General features: G+C 38.0%; 1 protein-coding gene across 1 annotated transcript; it reads left to right on the plus strand.

The window, feature by feature from the left end:
- Positions 1 to 26,509, plus strand: Pp2C1 (protein phosphatase 2C). The gene is made up of 6 exons (XM_067094286.1): positions 1 to 396; positions 5,958 to 6,092; positions 9,906 to 10,118; positions 12,422 to 12,642; positions 20,937 to 21,071; positions 23,262 to 26,509. The coding sequence occupies exons 1-6, from the start codon at positions 93 to 95 to the stop codon at positions 24,342 to 24,344; spliced, it is 2,091 nt and encodes a 696-aa protein (XP_066950387.1). The 5' UTR covers positions 1 to 92; the 3' UTR covers positions 24,345 to 26,509.
- Positions 26,510 to 27,687: the final 1,178 nt, after the last annotated feature.

The following is a 27,687-nucleotide window of genomic DNA, read 5'->3' on the forward strand; positions in this document are numbered from 1 at the left end:
CATAGGTACAGCGTCCAATCATATTCGAAAACCTCAAACGGTTTCTGTTATGGTGCGGATGATCCAGGACGCAGGATATTTTCTTTTAAGAAATGTCGAGTCGTGTTGGCGTAAACCTCCGTGCTTCCGCTTATCTGCACCAAGGTGACCGTAAATACATGGAGGATGAGTTTCAAGTGGCGTATCAAAGAACTCACGATAAGAAAGACATCGAATACGCGTTTTTCGGGATCTTCGATGGCCATGGCGGGAAAGAGGCCGCGAATTTCGCTAAAGATAATTTAATGGACCAGATCGTATCGCTACGGGCGTTTTGGTCAGACGACGATGAAGATGTTTTGGCGGCCATCAAGGAGGGGTTCCTGCAGACGCACTTGGCGATGTGGAAGGAACTGGGTAAGTGTGGTTGTGACGGTGGGTGGGACTACGAAGCATCATCACCAAGTAAACAAACAAGTTGAGGCTTTGCTACACCTACCAACTCGAGGCACCTCGTGCCGGGTTAGTTCGACCTGTGACCTGACCCTCGGAGGTCACCGGCGATAGGCTAGCAATTGTATTTGAATAAGAGGTAGAACTAAGTATTAGCCCCGCTTCGGGCATTACCTTGGGAATTAACTTTTTCCTATAGTATTTTGGTTGGCTATCAAGAATTTACCGTAATTTTTTGTCGCTCGTTTGTAATTAAGTTCAGACCTGATTATATTTTTGCTATTGTGCATGTGCATTCTTATGGGGGAATTTTTGGTGAAAAAGTGGTTTCCTTCACCGGGTGGTCTTGCGGTAAGTGACACGGCCTACTGGGTTAGGTTAGGTTAGGGTACGTTAGGTTAGTACGGTTCCCTTTATAATAGATTTCCTTAACCCATCCCTTCTTGAGCATAGGCTGTGGCTCCCTAATGTCTTGGGTATTTCTAAGTAATAGATACACCGCGGGTATTTAGCGAGAAATGGCAGTTTCTTATAGTATTTTGGTTGCTTATCTACAATTCAACGTTATTTTTTGGCGGTCAGCTGTAAATAACCCGTAATTGTCCCCTGAAGTCCATCCAACAAGGGGTTTCCTTACGTGATTTTCACAAGACAGCACGGCTACGTCTGTTTCGAACAGCTTATATCCCGTCCGGCAAGTGCAGTACCTTGGAAACTGATTTTTTCAACACTTTTAGGGCTTCTGACACTGGCGGTGCATTTGTTTTTATGTCGGCCAAATGGAATGTCCCTTCGCCGTGTTTAGTACTGGCCCGGGGGGGGGCGGTGGGGGAGTTACTCATACTTTAACAAGTTATTGCACTTGCCAGACGGGATATGAACCGTTCGAAGCAGGCATACCAGTGCTCTGTCTCGTGAAGGTCGCATATGGAAACCCCGGATTCCCATCGGGGTCCCCCTTACCGCAGGGTAGAGTTCAAAGGTAAATTGTAAGTTAATTACAGCCGACCACCAAAAATTAACGTTAAATTGTTAACAAGCATCCAAAATACTATAAGAAACTGCCATTTCTCGCTAAATACCCGCCGTGTACCTATAACTTAGTTCTACCGTCTCTTGTATTAGTGGAACCATTCCATACAGTCCATGTGGAGCTAATACTTAGAAATGCTGAATAAGAAAGCAGAGGATTAATACTTAGAAATGCCGAGTAAGGAAGTAGAGGAAAGCCTAATATAGTAAGTTTTAAAAGTTGACTTTAGTTTGTAGGCTAACTTCACTCTTAGTGTAGCCTAGATAGATTTCCCTTGTTGGTTCGGCAGAGTTAGGCTCGGCCTGGCAGTTGTTTCAGAATTTAGTTACACGATATGATTGAATTTTACAAAATAAATTTATTTTTTGTCTTAGTGGTCTCTAAGAAACAAATTGCCAAAAAAAAAATACATCAAAAAACTTGTTAAAACTTATATATACAACTTTTTCCTCCTCAGGCCTAACGTAACATCTCTACTACCAAAATTAAATGGTAATAGGGTAAATGTTCGGGCATGAGACACATCAGTGGCAGAATTTTCACTTTTCACTTGATATTTAATTGGGGAAATAACAAAAAAATTAAACTTTTAAGAAAACCTTTAAAAAGATTGAAACTTCATTTACAAAATGAGCTATAGGAAACTGCCATATGAACTAAAATAAGCATGTGAAGTCTTCGTAAGTTAAGTGTTGAAGGCAATTTTGAATCCAATGTGGCGTCCCCCAAAATGCTGATGCAACTTGAATGGCGATTGGACGCTTCCTTCCCAGCGCTCATTTAATGGTGTACTGAACACTAATTGTGTATATATGTAATGTTTATCGATATTACTCAAGATTTTAGTTGTAATTAGCACAATGAAACATTTTTGTTGCCTACACTAGTGAAAGTACGAGACAGAATTCCTACCTGTCATGTGGTTGAACTGAAATGTGTTTTTACCTTTAATCTGTGGTTTTATCCTTACTGACATCACAACTGAAAGCCACAGTAATTATTTTATTGTAATTATTCACGTTTTATTCTTAATTCTGTCACAATACCACTTAAAATATGTGAGAATGTTTGTTTACAGTACTTTACTCCATCAAAGTAGTGAAACTGTGGCGGGAACAATTTTCCAGCCTTACTGTACATTTGGCTACCACAAACATCCGAGAGCGGACGACGCATTAGTGAATTGTTTACGATAGGAATGTATTTTGTTGTTAGGAATTTTCATTTATTTAAGTGCATATTACACTGTATACTTCTGAGACATGTAATGTGTACATATGGATGTTACCACTTTGGCAAAAATGCAAGAAAGTTGAGTATGACAATTTATCTAGAATTGGTACAAGAGTCAAGATGCCATGACATCAAAATACAGGACTGAAATGAAGGTTTTAAATCCAAAATTATCACTGAAAACACCAATATATTTGACAAAACTTACACTGTATATGTAATATATCTAGTACACTGTATGTAGTATATATTAACCCTTAAGGAACATGCTAATTATATATCATGCACACCTTAGGACTGGGCAAACTTTAAGGTTGGCCAATTTAAGAAAAAACACAATGGAGAGAGGAAGATATGCAAATGCACATGGTGTAAGGAAAAAAAAAGAATACAAAATGTGTGTAATTACAATCAAATAATTACTGTAGATTTAAGCTGTGATGTCAGTAAGGATAAAACCATGCATTACAAGGTAAAAATGTGTTTCGGTTCAACCACATGAACCCCAGGAATTCCATGTTTCATACTTTCACTAGTATATATAGGCAACAAAATGTTTTATCATGCTGATTACAACTAAAATCTTGAGTAATATCAATAAACATTACATATATACAGAATTAGTGTTCAGTACACCATTAAATGAGCACTGGGAAGGAATGTGCAAGCGCCGTTCAGGGTGCATCATCATTTTGGGGGACGCCATATTGGATTCAAAATTGCTTTGAACACTTATTTTATGAAGACTTCGCCTGCTTATTTTAGTTCATATGGCAGTTTCCTATAGCTCATTTTGTTAATGAAACTTCAATCTTTTGAGAGGTTTTCTTAAAGGCTTAATTTTTTGTTTCACCAATTAAATATCAAGTGAAAAGTGAAAATTCGGCAATCGATGTGTGTCGTGCGCAATCATTTACCGTGTAGAAAAGAATGTATATAATGCATTACAGGTGAGATGATTTGAGAAATGTACTGAAATCATGTACTGAGATTCACCTTTTTGTTTGTATTTTACTTTCATCCTTGAGGGGCTAGTGCTAAACATACCAACCGGTGGAGCTTCTGCCATGTTTAGTACCAGTCCCTTGAGGGTGAATGTAAAAACATGAATAAAAGACAGAGAATTTCTCATTATCTCGATACATTTCTCAGGTTTTCTCACCCATACTGCATTATATATATGTACACCCTTTTCTATATTGTTTAACCAAAAAATTTTATTGGTAAACTATATCTTCTTGTGGCCTTCTCCTTTACATTTACCTTTTACTTTAATACTACAACATACTTGAGTTTTTATACTGTGCTGTAAAATCCCTTTAATGTGCTCAACATATAAATTATACTAAATTTTACTGTTACCGAGATGTTTACCATCCTTTTTTTTTTTACATTTTATGATTAATTCCCAGAGAGCTGGTACTGAACGTGACTCTCATGGCAGTGGTTGTAGGGTTAAACTGAAGACTACTACTGTCCTCTGCTGGTTTGGTAACTATCATCTTGTGTGAGTGGCACCATGTTGAGTACCTGTGCCTTTGGGGGATGAATGTAAAAATGTAAGCAAAAGATGGTAAATACTGTCAACAAAAGACAGTAGATATTCTGGTCATTGACTGGCAAAGACCAGGCCATGGTAGTAGTCTTCAGTTTTACTGGTTGTACTGTGGTATTAAAGTAAAAATTTACCAAGTAAATGGGTATTGCCAATTTTTGTATTGATATTACTTTGGACCAAATAATGTATTTGTGGGGAAGAATAGATAAGATTAATATTAATCTAGGTATTTGTAGACTGGCAGCTAGGCTAAGTGTCATAGAGAAAGAAGCGGAACAGAACATGCTAATATTTTTTTTTATTTTCGCTAACCCAGAAACGGAAATGTTGCTAGTTCAGCTGGATGACACAGGCTAGTCTTGTTATCCCTCAGAAGTACTCACTTTCTGCCACAGTTCTCCAACTGTTATTATCAAAGCTTGTTTCTTCACTAAACCCTTACTCTCCAGACTTTTGTTTGCTCGATCATTCCATCTAGGCTAAACATTTGCCTCCCTTTTAACCTTATACCCCTAAGAGCTTCCACCCTAGCCCTTTTCACTGCTCCCCCTCACTCATCCTTTCCAATCTCAACACTTAGCCTAACTAATCTTTATCACCCAGGCACTTGTAATTCCACCTAAGCATCCTCATTTCTGTTCCTCCATACCTCTTTGTGCTCATATTTCAGAACCATACATCATCATTGGTCTGGTGACAGTGCAGTAGATCTATATTTTCAATTTATTTGGCATTCTTTTGTCACACTACCCTTGTGACCTTCCTCTGTTACCCCCAAGCTGCTTTTTTTCTATTTTCAATCTTGCCTTCTTACTCCTCACTGCTTAAAAAGTAGATCCTAGGTTTTGAGATGCTCTGCCTGTTTTAAATCTAGCCTTCTTACATGTTATCTTGTACAAATAACGTAAACTTTCCCAGCTTGCTTAACACCAACACCTCAGCTTTACTCACGTTTGCCTTCATACTACCTAATTCAACAGGTTTCTACCTCTTTTGTTACCCCTTCGTGCATTTCTTCCCCAGTCTGTGCCAGAACCACAAGATCATCTGCATACAACAATACCCATAGATTTTCTTTCCTGATACAGTATTTTCACTCATCTTTCACTCATTACATCCATAACCAGCACAAACAGAAGTGGGATAAGTGCCGGTCCTTGATGTAAACCAACTAACTTCATACATTTCTATTTCTGTTTCGTCAATACAAAACAGTATCTCCCTTGGTATTTTAGCAAATACCTTTTCTAGGCCTGTAAATTCACTGTAGAACTTTTGATTATCTTCCTTTTTTTTTTTATATCTGCCTTATTATAAACACAGTATCCGCACCTCATCCCCTAGTGGAATTGTACTACCTTTCACCAGTTTTCAGAATTGCTTGCAAACTCTTATCCAGTATTTTTAAACCTGACAAATGTTCTGTTATTTGATTCCTCTATGGTTACCACACTCGATAAAACATCATCTGCATAGATTTTTTTTCCTTATCTTTATGGACCAGTGGAGTAAGTTTCTACTGTTTTCTATGAAAAAATTATTCATACTAAGAAAAATTAGGGAGGTCATACCTAAAGAACAATAAGGGAGGAGAAGTAACTTTCTTGTGATTAATCATGCTTTCCATAGGATAACAAACTTATTTTCCTCTGACAGTTTGCTGAAATTTAGTTTATTAAGTAACCATTATAAATATTTCAGATCAATGGCCACGAACAGCATCTGGGTGGCCTAGTACAAGTGGCACAACAGCAAGTGTAGCTTTCATCCGTCGTCAAAAAATATACATTGGTCATGTGGGAGATTCTGGCATTGTATTAGGATGTGAAGAGCCAAGTAAGTATTAATTAGTAGTTCAGTATGCCAAATGGTATTGTACTTTGTTAGCAATGTTTTGTATATAGCTTGATTATTTGTCCATGTCAGTGTATGGAATATAGATTTAGCAGTTAACTTTGGGTTCATGAATAGATATACAAGAGGTTTAGTGTAAGTTTTTTTCCTTGGTAAAGCAGTCCTACATTGGGACCAATCCTAATAGTCCCTCTGTCCAGGCTTTCTTTTATTGGGGCTGCCTGAGAGTAGAGTATCTGAGGTGTGTGGTTTAGTTTTCAGTAGCTTCTTTGAGAATATAAACCTTAATTTTTTATAGTAATACCTTTGACCAAAGGTGGTACAGACATTGAAGCTTGGTGACAAGGTAATTAATTAGCTGTATATTAGTGAGAGGATGGGTCATCCACCACACTCGGCAAGCAGCAGCTTTTTTCTTTGGTTGCCTTGCTGTGTAGATGTACTGGAATACCTCTCTCATCGTGGCTATTGTCAGAGCATCCTTAGTTCTTACTCTAGTATTACCTTGTTTTAATTACTGATGACCTTGGCTAGTTTTTGGAATATACTTATTATAATTGTGGTGTGTGTGTTTGTGCAGTGGAATTCTCCCCAAGTAAGAATCAGTAGCAAAGATGTCCTGGGCTAGTAGAGGTAAGGATTGTTTGCTCTCCTTTAGCTGCATTGTGTCACTTTTTGGTCACTTACCTGATGGAAGAATTATGGATCGAGGAACATTGCACTATTGATATCACCCTTCCCTAGTTACCTTGACCTCCATACTGCTTCTGTTGGGACTGGCTGTATCTGTGCAAAGTTCTGTTATGTGATGCCAGTTCCTGCCAAGTCTACTCTGAGACATCCCAGAGGGACGATTGAGTCAGCTATCTCACTTCTAGCAGCAGTTTAAAGAGATGACTGGGTGGTGCCCTTAGACTTGATGGATTACCACTTTCATTTCCCAGTTCCAGTTCATGCCAGCTACAGAAAGTAATAGAATTTTGTCTTCTAGCACAAAGTACAATATATCATTTTGAGCTATGTGCTTCGGTCTAAGCCCACCCCCTCGGGTTTGTACAATCTTCTTGGAGTTCATATGCTCCTGTATTTGGGTGACTAGATCGTTTTAGCGTCCAGTTTGGATGGGATTTCAAGGGCAAGAATTGATACCCAGAAATTAGTAAATCTTTTGGGAATATTGATAGACATTCCCAAGTCAAACTTGACTCCAGTCCAGTAGTTGACATATCTGGGAATGTAGTTGGATGCAGAGAGTTACATGGCATCTGTGGTAGAAAAATTAGTAAAAAATTTTCTTGATATTCTCAGAGAATATCTACGCTTCTGTCCCTTGCCCTCCAAGAGATGTCTGTCTTTTGGGGTAAATGGCATTCCTTGATAAGTTGTGGCAGACGTCAGGCTGAGGATAAGAGCCATCCAGTTTTTTCCTCAAGAGGCTGTAGGATCAGAATATTTAATCAGGTTCTTTCGAAGTGCAAGTCATCAGGGAAGCACAGGTTAAGAGATCCTGACCTTCTGACAAGTCTAATCCTAACCTGGGCAGAAGAAAGAAAAGATCAGATAGTTTCAAAATAGATTCTTTATCCCTAAGTTTGCAAAGTTTTATGGAGGCTTTGGGGGATACTTCTAGTGGATCTGTTCACCACCAGGGTCAACAATCAGCTTCTAGTGTATTGCTCTTCAGTCCAGGATCCTCGGGCATGGGCAGTCTGCGCCATGCTTGTAGACATATAATGTATGCTTTTTCCCCGTTTGCTGTGGTACAGGGTCTTAAAGGTCAGTGGACATGATTTTGGTAAATGGTTGTGGGTGTGCCTGTTTTTCCTATGTCCAAATGCTATGACCATTTCGTTTAGGGCCGTGGTGAGAGATGCCCACACAAACCTGGACCCCTCATTTTCAAGGTAAAGGTTCATGGTGTAAGAGCAATGGCAGCCATTAATTTTTTAAGAATCTGCCCTTGGAGAGAGTAGCAAACACCACATGGGAGATGTAGTTCCATTTTTACGTTGCATCATTTGTTGGGACATCGAAATACAGTATAGTGTGAATCTTACAGAGCATTAATGCCCCTCATTCAGGAGGGGACCTCTTATCCTGAACAATTTGATTAGCTGTACTCTATTCTTTCCTAGTTAGTAGGTAATGTTTTCAGTTTTTGTGGAGCCTGAGGGTACCTATGTTGCTCTGCTTGACAAAAGCAAAAGGTCGCCATCCCACATTCACTAGAGAGTGTTATCCCCTGCAAGGTGCCTCTAGCTTTATTTTGAGGGCTTTGTAACCTGATGAAATATTCCTCACTTGGCGGCAATGTTGGCCTATGGAATCTAATCATCAGGTAAGCACCATCTTATTCCACGTAAAACAGTTAGTTTCCGTGGGGGTTGCTTTGTCCTCACTGGTTCACTTCCTATAGTAATATAGGAAGCAGTTGTCATAATAGAGGCAAGTTTATTCTGTTCATATGTGGAACAAACCTAGGTTTTAACATGAGGATAAAATCTTCTAGCACCAGCTGGAAACCGGTAAAAAACTTATAAAATTGTAGAACAAGGTATTGGTGGCAACGTGGTTCGGCCAATCGGATGATAGAGAGGAGGCATTAGCCTACCTCCCTTAACCTGAGAGCACCGTGAAGTATTCAGTTTCTTTTTTACTGCCTTGCTAGAGTGACTTGCTGTTGCCCATTCTTCCAGAAGCTGGTGTTTTCCTTGCCCATTTTTCTCCTTGGGTTTGCCTTCTGTTGTGAAATACTGTAGTGGTATTCTGTGCGTAGGTTTGTTGTCTGAACAGATATAGCTGTTTAACTTCCACTTATACAATGTTCCTCCACATTGTGCATTAGCCCAGTAACCTGACCGTTTGATAAACTTTTATCTGACAAGTCAGAGGCATACATTTCCTTCCTCTGCTTTAGCTTAACCGGGAAATGAGACCAGGTGTGCTGAACCCCCAGTCAGTTCAAGACTTTCCTTTCCTCCCACCAAAGGTGAGTCTATCCTCACATTAAGGCCTAGGTTTGTTCTGCATATGAACAAATGATAAATTTGTAATTAATTTGTATTTTTCAAAGCTAACAAACATACATTGCCACCTCTGAAAGTGATTCCCTGGGATGGAAGAAACTGAATGTGTCATGGTGCTCTCGGGTTAAGGGACCAGCTAATGCCTCCTCTTTCATCCAATTGGCTGAACCCTGTTGCCACCAGTACCTTGTTCTACAATTTTGTATGTTTCTAACCAGTTTCCAGCTGGCACTAGAAGATTTTATCCTCATGTTAAGACCATAGGTTTGTTAGCTATGAAAAATACAATTAAAAATTTATAATTTTAAATTAATTTTTTTATTAAAATGAATTCTCTCTCTCTCTCTCTCTCTCTCTCTCTCTCTCTCTCTCTCTCTCTCTCTCTCTCTCTCTCTCTCTCTCTCTCTCTCTCTCTCATATGTTTAAAAGATTAATAAAATTGATGATCTGTACTCATAGTTATCCAAAAATTAATTTCTTTACTTTGCTCAAAGATCTTTATTAGAAATTGGGCAGTACTTTTTTAACTGTACAAAGTTAGTCTATTTTCTATCCAATGTACTATCCAGGCAACACTGGTACCTAGTACCACTTAGGATAGGAATATACTGTCATTTGACCTCATTAGAAATTCAGTAGAATAACAAGTACCAGATTTGTTTTCCTCTTCTCATTTATGGGGGTATATCAGATGTTTATGTAGCATTACTGAAAAAGGATTTGTGTAGGTTTACCATTAATTTTTGATTTTCATATTTTTCTCTTATAGATGGAGTGTGGCGTGGAGAAGCTTTGACACGTGACCACAAACCTGAAAACATTCAGGAAAAAAATAGAATTACTGAATGTGGAGGAAAGGTCATCAATAAGTCTGGCGTACCACGTGTAGTGTGGAATAGACCAAAATTTGGTCACCAAGGCCCTGTTCGTAGGTCAACTCCAATGGATGAAATTCCATTTCTTGCTGTGGCCCGATCATTAGGTGAGTACTAGCGTTTGTGTATTTTTTGGAAGATATTACATTCTCGCAGAAAACATATTACATTTTCACATTCTTTTTTATTAGTTTAGTAGTAATGTATTGTTTAATTTCCAATTTGTGTTGCTCTTGCAGTTGCATATACAGTACTGTATGCAAATACAGTGGGTACTGCTTTTGAGTTGGGCAGTTTTGAATGAGATCAGTGTTTTGGCCTAAGGATATGGAAAGGAAGCCCACATGACCCAGTCCTTGTATACTCTAAAATTATCAGTTAAAATTCAGTTTCAGTCATTGACGAGAGACTGTTTTGGGACAGCTATGTGAGACTCGAGCAGTTTGACTCAGTGGTGTGGTCAAACTACTTAATATTAATATTGTCATTCTTTGATTGGTTAATTAATGGAAGTTTGTTTCCATAAATTTCGGTGATTAAATCAATATTAATAACATTGTGTCATTTAATTGGTTAGCAAGTTGAATTCGGGTAATTTGCTATTTTTGGTTTACTATTGTCTAACAGACTACTGTTCTGGGTCTATTGAATGAAAAGGTACAGTATTACCTCATCTGAATAGCCTCCACCTTATTGATTTCTTTACTTATTAGATACGTCTGGGTGTGGAAAAATAATTGTAATTCATGCTAAACAGGATAATTGGGTAAGCACGCTAGGCATGTCAGATGTTGAAACAAACACGATAGATACGTCTGAGTGTGGAAAAATAATTGAAATTCATGCTAAACAGGATAATCAGGTAAGCACACTAGGCAGATCTGAAATGAATGAGTATTTATTTTAAGTTATTGCGATGTTTTTATCGGGAACACAAACCATTGCCTTCTAAGCAGAGAATATCTTTGCTTGTAGTCATATGGTGGCATTGGAGCATGAGTGGGGGATACCCTACTCACAGATGCCCATCCATTTAATATTTTGACATTGTGTGAGGTTGTGTAATGACGCTCTCCTCTTTTCCTTTGATGGATGTAGTTGAGGGTCGTGGGCAGCCATGTCACTGCTTCATGTCTCCTACATCTGTAGACCTATGTACAGTATGTGCTAAGAAGGAATAGAATAGATAATTGAATATTAAGGTTTGTTCTCATTGTCGAGGTAAGGCATGTGTCCATTCTTCCCGTTCTCATTGTCGAGGTAAGGCATGTGTCCATTCTTCCCCATGTGAAGAATATGTGCGTTGGGCTTTTCCTCAGTGGGAAAGGTTTAGCAGAAGAAAAATGAAGGGTAAGGTATATAGGTGTTCATCCAAGGAAAAGAGGAGAGAGCACCATTACACTCTACTGGTAAAACTGTCCTAGACAGGTTATCCAAGTTTATTCTTCACTCTTTCTCGAGAGACAAGTCATCCTGGGTCTGAATGTTAGTCTCAAAGTCATCCTGGGTCTGAATGTTAGTCTCAACTGAATTGTTAGTTGAGATATGTACCTGTATTGTGATGTGAAAAAGGAACAAACCATGTCTTACTCCCTGGTTGTTTGACTAATTCACAGTATCCTTGAGAATTCTTTGGACACTGTCCCTGAGCTATTCTAACCCCAAGTGGCCCTCAGGATCCCTTGGTACTTTGGAAGGGATGGAAATTTCACTACTTGATCTTGTATGTGAATTGCTACTTTGGCTTTTAGGTGATTGATGGGTTTGGTATGAACAGAATTTTTTTTTTTTTAGTAAAGGAATTTTCTTAAAAACCTATCAGTCTTATAGTGAATTGCACATCTTCCGTATTCCCACCGTATCAGATATAATCTATGGTATAGAATAAGCTAGTGTGTTAATATCAGCTGATGGTTTACAGGTGCCCATGCATAAATAGGCTCTTAGCTATTCTGCTGCTTTTGTCTTTGAAGATTTTATATGGCAGAAGAGTCTTGGGTCTATATTTCATGGGTTATAAAAAATATTTGTTACTTTTCTTTGCAAGGGAAAAGTTAATCACAATGTGTATAGTTCAAGCAGAAGTGGAATATAGATGAACATCAAAGTGGTGGGAGGGATATATCCAGTGCTAGAATCATTAAAAATATTCATGTACTTTGTACAAGGTTCATACTTAGAAAAATGGATATTTAACTATAAATGTATGTTATAAGTGCAACAAGGTATCCTTTAACATGTACAATGTTTTATGAATAAGGCTTGGACATGTCCCAGGTTTCAAATTTGGATTTGGAAAAAATCATTTTTGAAATTATTTAATTACTTTTCTATGTACAGTTTTTAAATGTGTAATTTTATTTTAAATGTCATAATATACTTGTGCCTAATTTTTTTCCTTTTGTTTTAGGTGACTTGTGGAGCTACAATGCAACAAATGACCAATTTGTGGTCTCTCCTGAACCTGATGTTTGTGTTGTACCAATAGATATTACACGCCATAGATGCCTTATATTTGGCACTGATGGCTTGTGGAACATGCTAACGCCTGATAATTCTGTCACCCTAGCTCATTCTGCTGAAAAGAATAATGAAAAACATTACCTTGGTGTTCCTACCTCATGTGGAAAGGTATGTGTTTGTGATTTTTGTTTTCTACTTGTCATAATTTAGATTATGGGCATAATGAAATAGCACACACACTTTGATCAGATTTAAGGATAGATTTTGATGGGCATCCTGTTCATAGGTTGTACACTTCTTTGTATAGTATTCGATATTGGTATTATAGAAGGGTGTCAGTATTTTCATTTGCCTGAGGTCAAAGCCATAAATTCATAGAATAAAAAACCAAATTGCTTTGGTTTTTTTGAAGAAAAGTTGGCCTAGGTGAGTAGGCTCTCAGTTTTTATATAAGTGACTTACCCAGTAATTACACAGCTGTTAGTTTACCACGTACAACAGCCTAAATTCAAATTTCGCGGGTAGCGCTTCGATTGCTGAGTGTAGGTGCACAGTACCACTCCCCAGTGGCAGTACTAGGAACAGCTTAGCTAACCACCTCATTCTGTTTTCTGCTGTACTCAGCTAAACAATGAGTATTTACAGCAGTTTATTCTTATTTTCTGGTTATACAGTAAACCCCGGTATTCACGTTCTCACAATTCACAGACTCGCTTTTTTGCGGGTTTCTCTGTGGAACGTATATACACATAATTCGCCCATTTGGGGTATTTTTCATTGAGAAGTATTCACTAATTACTGTATTTTCATATAATTTTCATGACTAAATGGACTTTTTGTGATAAAGCTTAAGGTATAGTTTTTTTTTTTTTTTTTTTTTTTTTTTTTTTTTTTTTTTTTTTTAACTATCAAAATAGGGAGTTCTAAGTGTTTGTAGAGGGGATTTTAAGTATTCGTGGATTTTAGCTATTTGCGGGGGTTACACATCCCCTGCGAATCTGAGGGATTTACTGTATCACCTGATTTCGGTAGTGTTACACAACCAACAGAATGCATATTTCATAGCCTTCAAACAGAGATCTCAGATTCATCATCAAGCCAGCTACTTGCAAGGTGCCGATAATAGTTTGGTCTTAAAAGTAATTCTTGAATGTTACACCATTCCCTTGGGCCAAAACTTTTACATTTATGTTTTGCTTACCAGGTTTAGGATACAGGCAGTCCCCGGTTATCGGCGATCCGGTTTTATGACGCTTGTCTAGTGACGATGATAACCGTATTTTCAACACCGATTCCCGGTTGCTGATAACCGGGGATCGGCGATATTATCGCCGATTTTTGGTTGTCGGCGATTTTCGGTTATCACATTGATGGGAACGGAACCCCTGCCGATAACATGCAAGTCACCTGTAAATAATTGCCTTAAAATAATTCTTGAATGTTACGCCATTCCATTAAGCCAAAAACTTTTGCATTCATGATTTGTTTAATGGCCGTAGGCTGCACCCAGCCACTGGTAAGTGATTGCCTTAAAAGTAATTCTTGGATGATACGTCACTCTGTTAGGCCAAACTTTTGCCTTTAGAATTTTTTTAACCGGCGTTAGCTATTCGCAAGCCCCTGGTAAATAATTACCTTAAAGTAATTCTTGAATGTTATGCCATTACTTTAGACCAAACATTTGCGAATTATTTTTTGTTTATCAGGCCTAGGCCTCTCGCAAGCCTCCGGTAAATTATTTATAAAGTAACTCTTAAATGTTACGCCATTCCATTAGGCCAAAACGTTTGTAATTTGTTTTGTTTATTGGGCCTGGGCTACTCATCACACTTTTCTCTTCCATTAGAGCACTGAAAAGTTTAGGGGCTGGAATGTAGTAAGGAGAGAATGTTGCATAATGTTTGGCTGTGGTGAGCCTTAGGAGGAAACGTTCCTGACAGCCGAGTATCGGCTACTGGTTCTTCTTTGGAACGCTACAGAGATGGTTTGAATGGCCCTGGCATACGGAGGTGTTTTTCCTGGTATCATGTAATTGTGAACGTTCCACATCTTTAGTTCCTAGCCTCCAGCGCTGGCCACTTGCATCCATGAGTGGTGGGCGTAATCAGTTACTGGATTCAGTCACTAATTAGAGAATAAAAACACATTGTTCTACAGCATTAGAGTCGGATTTGCTTTGATACTTTAATGCTAAAACTACCTTTTGATATGAATTTATCTTTTATTGTAGAAGATACATGTGCATATATCTTAAAATACATACATATCTGAACATATTAAATGCTAGTGTTATTCATACATTTTATGCATGTTTTTATGCTCAGATACCAGAAATTGCTATAAAGATATAAAAAAAATAGTTAGTACTCGATTACTAATCGATTATTTTTCATGAAAGTAATCTGTAACAACGATTACCACATTCAGTGAAACGCCCACCACTAACCTCCACCTGCCTCCTGTTTCTTCCCGCCACCACATGCACAGGAGCAACCACCACCTACCTCCACCCTCCTCCCACCTTATGCCTCCTGCCGCCTCCTGGGCCCAGCTCAGAGCACGCAGCACCCAGCGCCAGCTCATGTCCACCTGGTGCCAATTCTCTCCTGCTACTATCCCTCCTGTATTATCCACTTGCTCCCTTGCTTCCTTCCCATGCCTTTGCCAGCCTTATAGTTCAATTGTCATGAATTTAACCATTGTAACAGTGAAGTGTTGTGCAGTGGAAGAGATGACTACTCATCCCCCAATGCTCCTAGACGAAGGTCCCTGTCCCACTCCCCTGCACTGGAGAGAAGACTTACTAGAGGTCCAAGGGAGGTCAGAGGGCTTACATAAAGGTAGTGGCCCCCTCAGTCGTGCCTGTTGCCAGTCCAGGTATCGACAGACAACCACTGGAAAGGTGTCTTACTGGATGTGTAGTGGAGGAGGTGGCTATCCGGCCCCTCAGATCTCCTAGGCCTAAAGTCACTGTCCCGCTCCCCTGCACTGGGGAGAAGATATACTGGTGGTCCAAGGGGGTTGCCTCTGATAGTTGCCCCCTCAGTCAAACCTGTAGTCTATTCCCAGGTGTTGGCAGACAGCCACCAAAAAGGCGTCTATGGAGGTGCAGTGTTAGACAGCCACTGGAAAGGCATCTTGACGGAGATGTCTGAAGAGATGGGATGAGGTGTCCTTACTCTTGGAAACAACGTGTCTTCTTTGTTAAAGCCCATGAGCTCAAGTTGATGCTTAATCAGGGCTGAAGCAGTCTTCTTGAGCTGATGAAGAAGGAAGATGAGCCGAGCTTCCTACCTTTGGTGCCGAATGCACCTTAGTTGGTGCCAAGTGGTTGGGTGTAGAATTCTGCAGCAGTGAAGCGGGTGCCGAGCAAGCTGAAGAGAGCACTTAGCAGAAGGAGATGTTTGCGTACTCGCATCTTGTCACCTGGAGACCAAAATCAGGTGCTCACAGGTCTTCACCTCTTCCTCAGAACACAACTATCATCGCAAAGTCCTCTGTTTTGGTTTTCAGCCTCAACTCTTGGAATTTTCAAGCTTTTTTTCGTCTGCCAAGTTTTCAGATGGTCCACAAATTTCTTTAGCTCGGAAACTTAGTGGATGTACCTCTGGGGACTTCATCATCCACCAATGTTAGTCAAGGTTACACATATGAAAGTTACTTTTTCATCCAGTTCCGAAGTTTCTGGTGCAGACAAGCACTGTAACATGTTTTTGTTTCATCACACAATTATGGTTGCCGTTCTCTGCTTCCTGTCGGGCTGGAAGCAAGACGTGGTCTCATGGACCACACTTGTCTTCCTATGGTCTTGCTCACAGGCACTTGGAATCTTTTTTCCTTGGCCCTGTGGTTGCTGCTCAACAAGTAGTGTTTTCTTAGCTGGCTCATTCAAGAACCAACGCCCAAAGTGTTGGTTCTGGAAGTGAGATGGATACCGAGAGTGACTGGCCTCTCTTCCTCCTCCTTCCCTGTTCTTCTGCTTCTCCTCCTTCGGGATGAGAATAGGACTCGAACCAACACGTGCTGGACCTGGCACTGATGCGGTAAGACTACACATCGAGCACCCATTCTATTTTTCTCCTAGAATCATAGAAGCAATTCCGCTCCTTCCTCTAGCAAGGGGAGGAAGGAGAGTCTGGCAATAAGGGAAACCCTATCTCAGCTTTTCCTTACTGCCTCCGACTAAGATTCTTCCAGCCTATTTCGTATGAGTCATGTTTCCTCACTCATGCGAAAAAGTCCAGTATCTGACATTTGATCAATATGTCAGAGGCTCGGGTACTCCTCCTCGCTCTTTCGACCAGGAGGAGTAGCCCAGCTCTGCAGAACTCCAGTCAGTTCAGGAGACTCACTCAGATTCCTCCCTCCAACCAGTGAGTCTTCCTAATGTAAAGGACTGACGGTTTGTATATCGTGTCGGAACAAATCAGTTTTTGAAAGTAAATTGCATTTTTCCTAACTATACAAACCTGAGGTCCTTTGCATAACATATGCAAACCTCATGCCACCCCTCAATCTGAACCTGGACCGAAAGACAAACTAGAATGTTTACATCCGGGCAGGCGGGTATTCCCGCCTACCTGGTGGTAGTTACTGCCTAACCACCTTGCTCAAGAGTTTAATGGCTGTTTCCAGCCTACGCTGAAAGTGATTCCTAATGTAAAGGACCTCAGGTTTGTATAGTTAGGAAAAATACAATTTACTTTCAAAAACTGTGGTTTTAAAGTGCACTGCTGAAACTTTTTAGAATTTCAGTCCTACATATGGATTTTCTTTACAAGTCAAATGTTCGTTGTATGAAGTTACATCTCGTTCGCATAAATGCTGAAGTCAGGATATTGAAACAATTGTTGCTGCTATGACCAGGTCAAACAGCAATATAGGTAAATGGTTTAGTTGCATTAATGAGGCTGTAGAATGTTGAATCTCATTTTTAACAAAACCTGTTTGTTTCCACTTAGTTATAAATGATTTGTTTAACCAGACCTCTGAACTCTTTTATTGTTTCCACTTAACCCCCTCTCTCTCTCTCTCTCTCTCTCTCTCTCTCTCTCTCTCTCTCTCTCTCTCTCTCTCTCTCTCTCTCTCCATACATGGCATTGGAAAAGTTGTTTGACCAGAGACATTTTCATTCATAACTAAACTCCACCCTTCCCAGTTAAGAGATACAGTAATTGTCTTAATCAATAAGTAAATATGAGAATCAGATTCCATCTAGAACTAGAAGTGCCTCCTCCGTGGACTACCCTTGAGTTCAAAACTTGTACAGTACTGTATTCATTTGTATATTGCATCCTTCCAAAAAATTTTCATACTCTCCAGAACATGATAAACACAATAGGAACATACAAGCAAAAGGTCCACACTATTTACTTTGTACTGATGGTTCCAAATCTCTTAACCCTTTAACGCCGAAGCCCTATTTACAAAAACGTCTCCCGTATGCCGGCGGCGTTCGGTGAGTTAAGCGCTGAAGCGGAAAAAAGTTTTTTCAAAAATCACAGCACGCTTAGTTTTAAGATTAAGAGTTCATTTTGGCTCATTTTTTTGTCATTGCCTAAAGTTTAGTATGCAACCATCAGAAATGAAAAAAAATATCATTATCATATATAAATATTGGAATATATGGCAGCGAAAAAAAAAAAAAAACTCGTATATAATTGTATACAAATCGCTGTAAGCAAAACGGTTAAAGCTAATGAGTTAATTTTTTTAGTTGTATTGTACACTAAATTGCAATGATTTTGGTATATAACAAATTTTAAAACGATCAAAGCAACACAGAGAAAATATTATCACAAAATGATGCATGAATTAAATGCGGACGCGGACGTTTTTTTTTTTTTTCAAAAAATTCACCATAAATCGAAATATTGTGCTAGAGACTTCCCGTTTGTTGAAAAATGAAGCTAATTGATTGAATATTACTAGACCGTAAGTGTTTTAGCTTACAATTGCAGTTTTCGACCATTTTGGTCGAGTTAAAGTTGACCGAAAGTCGAATTTTTTATATTTATCGTTATTTATATGGAAATATTTCAAAACTGATAAAAGCTGCAACCATGAGTTATTTCTTGTTGTATTGTACATGAAATTGCGCACATTTTCATATATAAAACTTTATGTAACGACTAATATAAAGCGGTGCAAATATTACGACAACGAGACGAAAAGAATTTCTGAGATGTTCGGCCGAGTTACAGCATGAGGCGTAAGGAAAATGTTTTACAAAAATTCACCATAAATCGAAATATTGTACTAGAGACTTCCAATTTATTGCAAAATGAAGTTAAACGATTGAATATTACTAGAATGTAAGAGTTTTAGCTTACAATTGCGTTTTTACCATTTCGGTCGAGTTAAAGTTGACCGAAGGTTGAAATTTTGGCAGTTATCGTGATTTATGTGAAAATATTTCAAAACTGATAAAAGCTACAACCATGAGCTATTTTCTGTTGTATTCTACATGAAATTGCGCACATTTTCATATATAAAACTTTATGTAACGACTAATGTAAAACGATGCAAACATTACGACAACACGACGAAAGAATTTCCGAGATGTTCGGCCGAGTTACCGCGCGGAGACGTAAGGTGGTGGTGGTGGTGGTGTTTTTTTTTTTTTTTCTCTCTCTCTCTCTCTCTCTCTCTCTCTCTCTCTCTCTCTCTCTCTCTCTCTCTCTCTCTCTCTCTCTCTCTCTCTCTCTCTCTCCAGAAATTCACCATAAATCGAAATATTGTGCTAGAGACTTCCAGTTTGTTGCAAAATGAAGGTACATGATTGAATATTACGAGAATGTAAGAGTTTTAGCTTATAATTGCGTTTTTTTACCATTTCGGTCGAGTTAAAGTTGACCGAAGCTTGAAATTTAGGCAGTTATCGTGATTTATATGAAAATATTTCAAAACTGATAAAGGCTACAACCATGAGTTATTTTCTGTTGTATTCTACATGAAATTGCGCACATTTCCATATATAAAACTTTATGTAACGACTAATATAAAACAGTGCAAACATTACGACAACGTGACGAAAGAATTTCTGGCGCGGACGTAAGGAAAAAGTTTTTTCAAATCACCATAAATCGAAATATTGTGCTAGAGACTTCCAATTGGTTGAAAAATGAAGGTAAATGATTGAATATTACTAGATCGTAAGAGTTTTAGCTTAAAATTGCGTTTTTTGACCATTTCGGTCGAGTCAAAGTTGACCGAAGGTTGAAATTTTGGCAGTTATCGTGGTTTATATGAAAATATTTCCAAACTGATAAAACCTACAACCATGGGTTGTATTTTGCTGTATTGTACATGAAATTGCGCACATTTTCATATATAAAACTTTATGTAACGGCTAATATAGAACAGTGCAAAAATTACGACAAAATGACGAAAGAATTTATGAAATTTTCGGCTGAGTTACTGCCGTGCGTAAGAAAAAGTTTTTTCAAAAATTCACCATAAATCGAAATATTGTGCTAGAGACTTCCAATTTGTTGCAAAATGAAGGTACATGATTGAATATTACTAGAATGTAAGAGTTTTAGCTTACAATTGCGTTTTTCAACCATTTCGGTGGAGTCAAAGTTGACCGAAGGTTGATATTTTTTGTGGTCGACGTACGGTACGTCCACTCGGCATCCAACAGACAATTTTAGTCGACGTATGATACGTCCAATAGGCGTTTAAGGGTTAATATACATAGAATTTACTGCCATTTGAACGAATGAAACATTCTTTTTACTAAACAGGGAGCCCTTCAGAATTATTGTCAAAATAATTCTTGTATAAAAAATCAAGTTTACATCTGACAAATTATACAAAGCTGTTGGAAAAGTTGAGGTATGTTGGACTCTTACCAATGTAAGCATAAGGGAAATTAGGATGCCAATGAAGCAGCCAAAGCTGCCACTACAGAAACCAGATCAAATGTAAGTAACCCAGTGAATAATTATTTAAAATCCCCAAAATTGGTACAGGTAACAACAAATTAAATCAGATGTATGGTTTAATTATGGTATTCTTCAAATCATAAAGAACACCATGCTGGAATCATTTGATCACATCTTTGAGTTGGTCACTTACTTGACCCATGGGTACTTAATGAAGCCTACACGACCTAATCCTTGTATGAAGAGAATGCAGATCAGCACTTGAAAGTTATACGAATGTCTGAACTTCAGCCAACAGCAACTTTAAAGTTTTGGAAATAAATCAATAAAGGAGATATTTTCAGAGTCTTGTTTCAATTTATCTAATTATGAAAATTTTAAAGAATTGTGAAGTCATTAGATAAAATTTAAATTCTCTTCTATCAAATTCCTCAGGTCAGGCCTGTAAGAGTTCAGTATTTTTTGTCAGTGGTCTGGCCAAATCATTGATATCAGAAAAAATTGTTTTGGTGCAGGTATACAAAAATGTTTTAATTATTAACACCAAAAAATGAGATATTCCTGTTTTTCCAGCAACGTTTGTGGGTCAACCCTTCCAAGTCTGTTGTAGCAGGTGCTCTTGGCCGATATCTGAAATTAAACCTTCGTGCTGACAACACAAGTGCGGTAACGGTTTTTCTTGATCCTCCAGGAAGACCAAAGCGAGAGGTAAGTCACTATCTCTTTAATTTTTTTGTTTCCACAGCATGCACACTTTAGGGAATCATTGCTTGTACAGTAGTATGTTTGTTGTGGCTTCTCATGCATTGCATTCTGCCTTTTGCTTTTCATCCACTCTCCTGGGCTCTATTCTCTTAGTGGTTCAATTTCGTGCTCCAATTTTTAACTTGAAATGACTGTGGCCCGCTGTTCCTCGTACAGTACCTCGATTCATATTACATTTCTGCCATCTTACTTTCCACCCTATCCTAACAATTATTTCATGGTGCAGCTGCGGGTTTTCTTCCTATTACACTTAAACCTTTTCACTCTGTCCCTTTCAGTGCTGAATGACCTCATAGGTCATTTAGCCAAAATTGGCCTAAATTTTATATTCCAATTCTGCCATTGCTGCAGCTGATTCGTCATCTTATTGATCCACAACCACAGCTGTCAAGCCCTTCCATATCTAAACTCTCTGAGATGGAGGTTGACATTCAGGAAGGATGCCTTCCTTCCCCTTTGATCCAACGGGGGATGAGGAGTATGTGGGTCTTTTCTCCTTAAAAATCTTTCTGGTTGGTGTGACCAGAGCTGTTCACGCAACTATTTTGGCAAGGGGTTAATAGAATTACGTATTCAATTGTAAAAAAAAGGATTCTTCACTATTTTCATATCAAATTTTTATGGTGGCTGTTCACTTTCTGGGTTACATGTGAAATGAGTTCTCCACTCTTCTTTCTTGTGCTATACAGTATTTGCTTGAACTCTCATTACGTCTGTCCACATCATCCATCTTTTATATAATTTCTTGAGTTTTCCTGTGGGTCTTCACCCTACTACTTATAGCCAGTTTTTTCTGATCCATTTCCATCATATGTCCAGACCATCTCTCCTCAAGAATTATTAACCCATAATTGATGGATACCCTCACGAGAGGATCTAAAACAGGTTTTGGATGGTGGACGGAACCCCTCTGAGGAGTATTAATATTGTGCGCCATATGATTTGGCTGTATCGGGCGGGAAAGAATTTCCATCACTTCAGTGGCCCATAAATGAATAGTGGCAACTTTAGAATTCAACTCAGCTCAGTCAGTGGGCGTCTCAGGGAGATCAGTATTGTTCTTGACTTGAGTGGGGTGGGTCTTGCTCCTCTCTCTCCCCATGACTTTCTTATTTATTTGCTCACAAATATACAAAGGGTTTGCTGTTGGTTTTAGTTCTTATCTTTTATGATATGATGTCAGTTGTAATTGTAATTTTGCAAAGATAAGTGCAAATAAATATTAGAAAAACATGTATACCTCCAAAAAAGTTACTACATCTCCAGATCTCAGTAAATTTACGTAAACATTTAACAACAAATATGCTCAGAATTTGTTACTGATTTTATTTCTTATCTGTTATGATATTGTGTGAGCTGTAACCACTTTCCATTGATGTGTTTTTTCTTAAACTGGCCAACCTTAAAGTGTGCCCAGTCTGGAGGGGTTGCATGATATATAATTAGCCTGTCCCTTAATGGTTAAAGCATATTAGGAAATCCATTCTTACAATACTTCTGTAATATACTACCTTATTGTATGGAGGTATTTTGGTTAATACAGCAACCCCCCAATTTTTCGGGTAGTTTGTGGGTCTGGCCTTCTGATAAGTAACAGAGACCCAATAGTATAGCATACATGTGAAAATTTTTTGATCCCACAGCTAAAAGGAATTCCATATAATTTTAAGTTGATTTATCCAACATGTATTATGGATTAGTATAGCGGAAAATTATATTGGTTTTAGCCAATTTGTTGCTTTCTGTGATGTTTTCCATTAGTAATTTTACTGCTGTGCCAAGTTTTCCATGTGCGTGGATGCTAGGGATTTAGCATTATTTTTATAACATACTGTACTATATACTTATTTTAGCTCAGGTTACCATTTTACATTCTTTCAATTTTTTCTGAAATGTAAGTCTGGAGTGTAAAAATTCTAAAGGTGTACTATTAAAATTGTCACTTGACCTCCAGTGCAGGTTCGTCTGTTTGAATTTGAAATTAGTAGCATAATGTTATCTAAAGTTTATTTCACATCAGTGTTCATTATAGAAAATTGCTTTCAATAATGTGCTCTTTCAAGTTTACTTTGGGCTAAGTACAGAGGGTGTTATTTTTTCATGAATTTCAGTCACTTTTTCTTGCTTTTCTAGGTATTGCTACAACAGAAAGGTATGAAGAAAGGTTCTCCAGTTAAGCCAGTAAAGAAAGTAGGGGAGGAGGAAAAAACTCGTGAAGCAACTGTGAAGGTTCATGTATATAATCAAAATCAGCCTACTAAACATGAAGGTATACGAGGATTATTGCGCATCAAAGAACGGTTGCCAGAAAAGTGGCAAACAAATGCTAACCAGGAGACTTCATCAGGTGGAGAAGAGGAGGTTCAGGGCTGTGGCAGTTTAGGAGTCCAGGATCCTTGTGAAGATGAGGGGTCATCTGGTGACAACAGAGACCCATTAGGTGTGCACACAACTGACACAGAGACGACAAAAATCGGCTGCTCAGAATGCGGGTGTGCAAATGTTCATGCAGTTCCTAGTACATCAGGTGATAATCTCTCAGTTAATAGTGCACAAAATATTCCTACTTCTGTGTTACCCCACACCTTGCCAAGTTTTTCACCACCCAGTGAAAATGAAGTAAAAAGCAGATTGGAAAGTTTACCATCTGGGACGGAAACTAAGTCATCTTTAAGAGATGATATTCAAATTCCTGTGGTATCAAGTAGTACACTTAGTCCAAAATCAGATAGTAGAAATAGAAAGCCAAAAACCATTGTGTCCAAGGGAAAGGGTCCACCAAGTACAGTGATATCAGACAAAAGTGATAGTCGAAGAAAGACGAGGTCCAATATAAATTTGCCAGTTGGTGTGGAGAGTGAAAATAGAGAACAGACCCCTCCTGTCCCTTCAAATAACAATAATGAGTGGAAGGAGAAAGACGAAAAGGCTGGGACAAGTGCAAAGGAGAAGAACTTTGGGAGTCCAAAAATTGACTCTGCTCACCGTGTTCTGAAGTCTGTTAACAGAGGAACTCCTGAACATGTAAATCAAAATACCTGTTCCCCGAAAGTTGGAACACCAAAGCGCAAGAGGATAATGGATATTGAGTCTGAACCAATAGAACCTATAGCAAAAGCAGCTCGAGTCCACACACGTTCTCATACCTGGAGCCGTAAGCCCATGGTTACAAGAAGTCAAGATAGGACCCACAAAACTCCTGCTAAACAAAAATGAGATTAAAGTGAGTGTTTTGATTTATTACAAATTTGTTGACCTTCAAGGTAATGTGTTATCTTTCACAAGTTAATTCTCATTTTATGAACATACAGTATTCCTCAAGTATATTATCAAAGGTTTAACCCATTTTACTTGATCTCATGTTTTAACCTGTGAGCTTTATTAAAGCTCTTAAGGTGCTAAGACTGTTGCCTGTTACATGTATTGTTGACGAGGCATTCTTATGCGCTGTGTAAATAGTTTACTTTTTTTGTAATGGTAAAGGCGTTAGTTTTAAAGAATGATAGTGTACAGTATCATGTTGTGATCTCGTACAGGGATGAACATTTGTTTGCCAAGTGTTTGATGTCAGGTGAATATTCATTATATACAGAGTTGTGTTGGCATATTTTCTTTGTGGGAGATATACCTTGTTATACAAGTTAATTCATTCTTGCTTTCACAAGCAGTGCAGTTTTGAGAGGATTGACACTGGTGTGCCTTGTACTCCAGAGTATTTTGAATGCAATTATTTTGTCTGCTGGTTAGGTCATACAGTATGCTAAGGATTGTATGCCTCTGAAAGTTGCTCATGGATGAAATGAAATTGAAGTGGTGCTTCAGGTTGGCTTAAGAAATTTAAAGTATGCTTTATATAGATTACTCTAAAATCCATTTCCTTTATATATACAGTATATGTTAAGGTTTTATTTCTTTCGATATACAAAATGAATTATTTAAATGATTCTCTCATGCTCTCTCTTCTCTCCCCCCCTCAATTTTTCATCTTGAGACATTTTATATTTTTTAGTTTTATTAAGTTTAGGCCAGCCCGAAGGATTAATTTTAATGCTGAGATTTTATTTTTTCCCCAAAGATATAACTTTTCTTTTTGGCCAAAGTAAGATTGCATATATGTTGAATTGGAATCATTTCTTCATTAGGACCAAGTTTTATTGTAAATAAGCTTATGAACATAGCATTTTATTAATATTATTTATGAAAGATTATTTGTTTTTTGGAACATATTTCTATTGTGGCTATAGGAGTATTAAATATAAAATAAGTAAACTCCTTACAGTATTTGTAACTTAGATGATAAAATTTTCCTTTTTTATTTACTCCATGAGCCAAAGGTCAACCTTTTAGGGGCAGTCATCAAAATGGATGTCAAAAACGATTTAAGGGAAATCAGGCCATTTCCACTGACTGGAAAAGACTGTTCTTCACTCCGCCATTTGTCTTCAGAGGGTGCCTATGTAATGCCATCTCTTTTTTTTTTTTTCTAATTTAAGTTTGTTTTTTATATACAGTATGGAGAATGTGCATTTCTTTCTGTTTTAAGCTTCATCTTTTGAAAAGCTAGTGTGCTCTCTCTCTCTCTCCCCCTTCTTACGCGAGCTACAAGGTTGCGAGCGAAGTGAGCTTTCTCTCTCTCTCGTTAGAACCCTTGTATTGTTCCTTGCCCTCTGAAGAATTCATTATTATGGCTTAAATATAATTCTCTTATTAAGTTGAATTTTGTTGTTCTTTTTGCACATACCTTATGCAAAGGTGAGGTTGTAAGGAGTAAAAATGTTGCTAATGATTGGCATGTAGTTTTAACAGTTAATATTATAGCAAAAAATGTGTATTGATTGAAGACGTGGATGGTTCAAATTTTCTGAAGAATAACAATCATATTTTTCATATCTACAAAAGGGTTTATGTATTGAGCTTACATGTGGAAATTTAATTTTTTTTTTTTTTTTTCCAAACTAATAAAAGTTTTCCCCATGTAATAATAATTAAGCATGACTATGCAGTATCCACAGTTTAGTACTGCTTGCTGTAACTTGAGATGCTAATTGTTACTCCTCATACATTAACTTTTCATATTGAAAGACATGTATAAATATAATTTTGTGCCTTGCTATATTTATTGGTATTAGATGTAAGTACTAATATCATTATAATTTTATATTGGCTGAAATTTTATTTGACCTGGTGGGTTTAGGAATGTAATTTTTGGAGAGTACAATTTATTACCTGAATGTTTGTAATAAACATTGTGATATTTTGTGATCTGTTATATTATCAAATGCAAAAAATTAACAAAATCAGGTAGTCTATTAGTCTCAAAATTTAAAAGTTATGTACATACATGTAAGTGAACCTTGTAAATATGATGTCAGTCATTTTTATTTTTTATTTTTTCACCCTTATATGGAGACCAGCTTGTTCTATATTGGATTCAGACTATGAATTGAATGATAAATCACTATCAGAACTAGTGCAGTTTTGGTAAAGGACCATATCATAGAAAACTAGTCAGCATTTTTGTTGGAGAGAAATGCACATGAAAAGAAAAAGGTCCAGATGCTAGAAAGAATGACAATCCAGCTGTGCAGGTTGCTAATTTAGAGTTCCAAGCTAATCTTTAGAAATTCTTTGAATAAATATTGAGAAGTAATACAGTGCTATGAATCTTTCACAAACCAAGCCCATTGATTTGCTGTTACTCAGGGTTAATCTTCGATAAACTTTTTTATTGGAAACAAAACAAGAAAATACACTAAGCTAGCAAAACTACCTTGTAAAATTCAGGGAACCTTGCCATTCAACAGATGTTACTGTACAAAGCAGTCAGCTTTTTCAAGTGGTAGGCTGGAAGCCACATGTAAGGACGAGCATCATCACAGCATAAAAGACTGATTCTGTACTTAATTTTCAGGAAAGTGCAAAGCCACCATAGCCATTATCTAGCCATTGTGTAATGCAGTAAATTTTCAAAGGGACCAGGTAACACTACTTGAAATTAGATATTCCTGTAGTTATTCACTGTTGTTCCAAGTTGAAGCAACTGACATTGTCAATGCTAAATCTGACGATTCTTCATATGGTAAGGCTACATGAATATCATGTGGGCTGTCCAGTTTTGTAAAAGAACTGGTGAAGGAAATTTTTTCTGTCATTACCAGTTTACCCAGTCTCAAGTTTGAAGAAATGTTGAAATTCACAGGAACCTTCATGTAGGTCCCCAAAGACTTATCGCCCAGCTTTTGGGTTGGGGGTTAAATATTGCCTGGCTGCTGCTGTTTGTTTTATACAGAGGAAAACTACTGGGATTAGCACAACTTGGTCCCAAGAAGTTGCTCTTAATTAAATTTGCTAGTCTTGCATACATCTCAATCCACTTCTTTTCAGCCATCCTTACAGTGTGGCTTGAATTTTGGAAGGTGGCCCCTGCAGGGGTTTTATATAGATTTTGATTGCTCTGATGATGTTGAGAATGGACATATTGCCTCTTCACCCATAAAATTAATACCATAGGACTGGTCGAGGCAGGAGCTGACGACTAAGTCACACCTGTTGGAGGAAT

This window comes from Macrobrachium rosenbergii, chromosome 50 (assembly GCF_040412425.1).
Source record: "Macrobrachium rosenbergii isolate ZJJX-2024 chromosome 50, ASM4041242v1, whole genome shotgun sequence".
Taxonomy (NCBI): Eukaryota; Metazoa; Arthropoda; class Malacostraca; order Decapoda; family Palaemonidae; genus Macrobrachium; species Macrobrachium rosenbergii.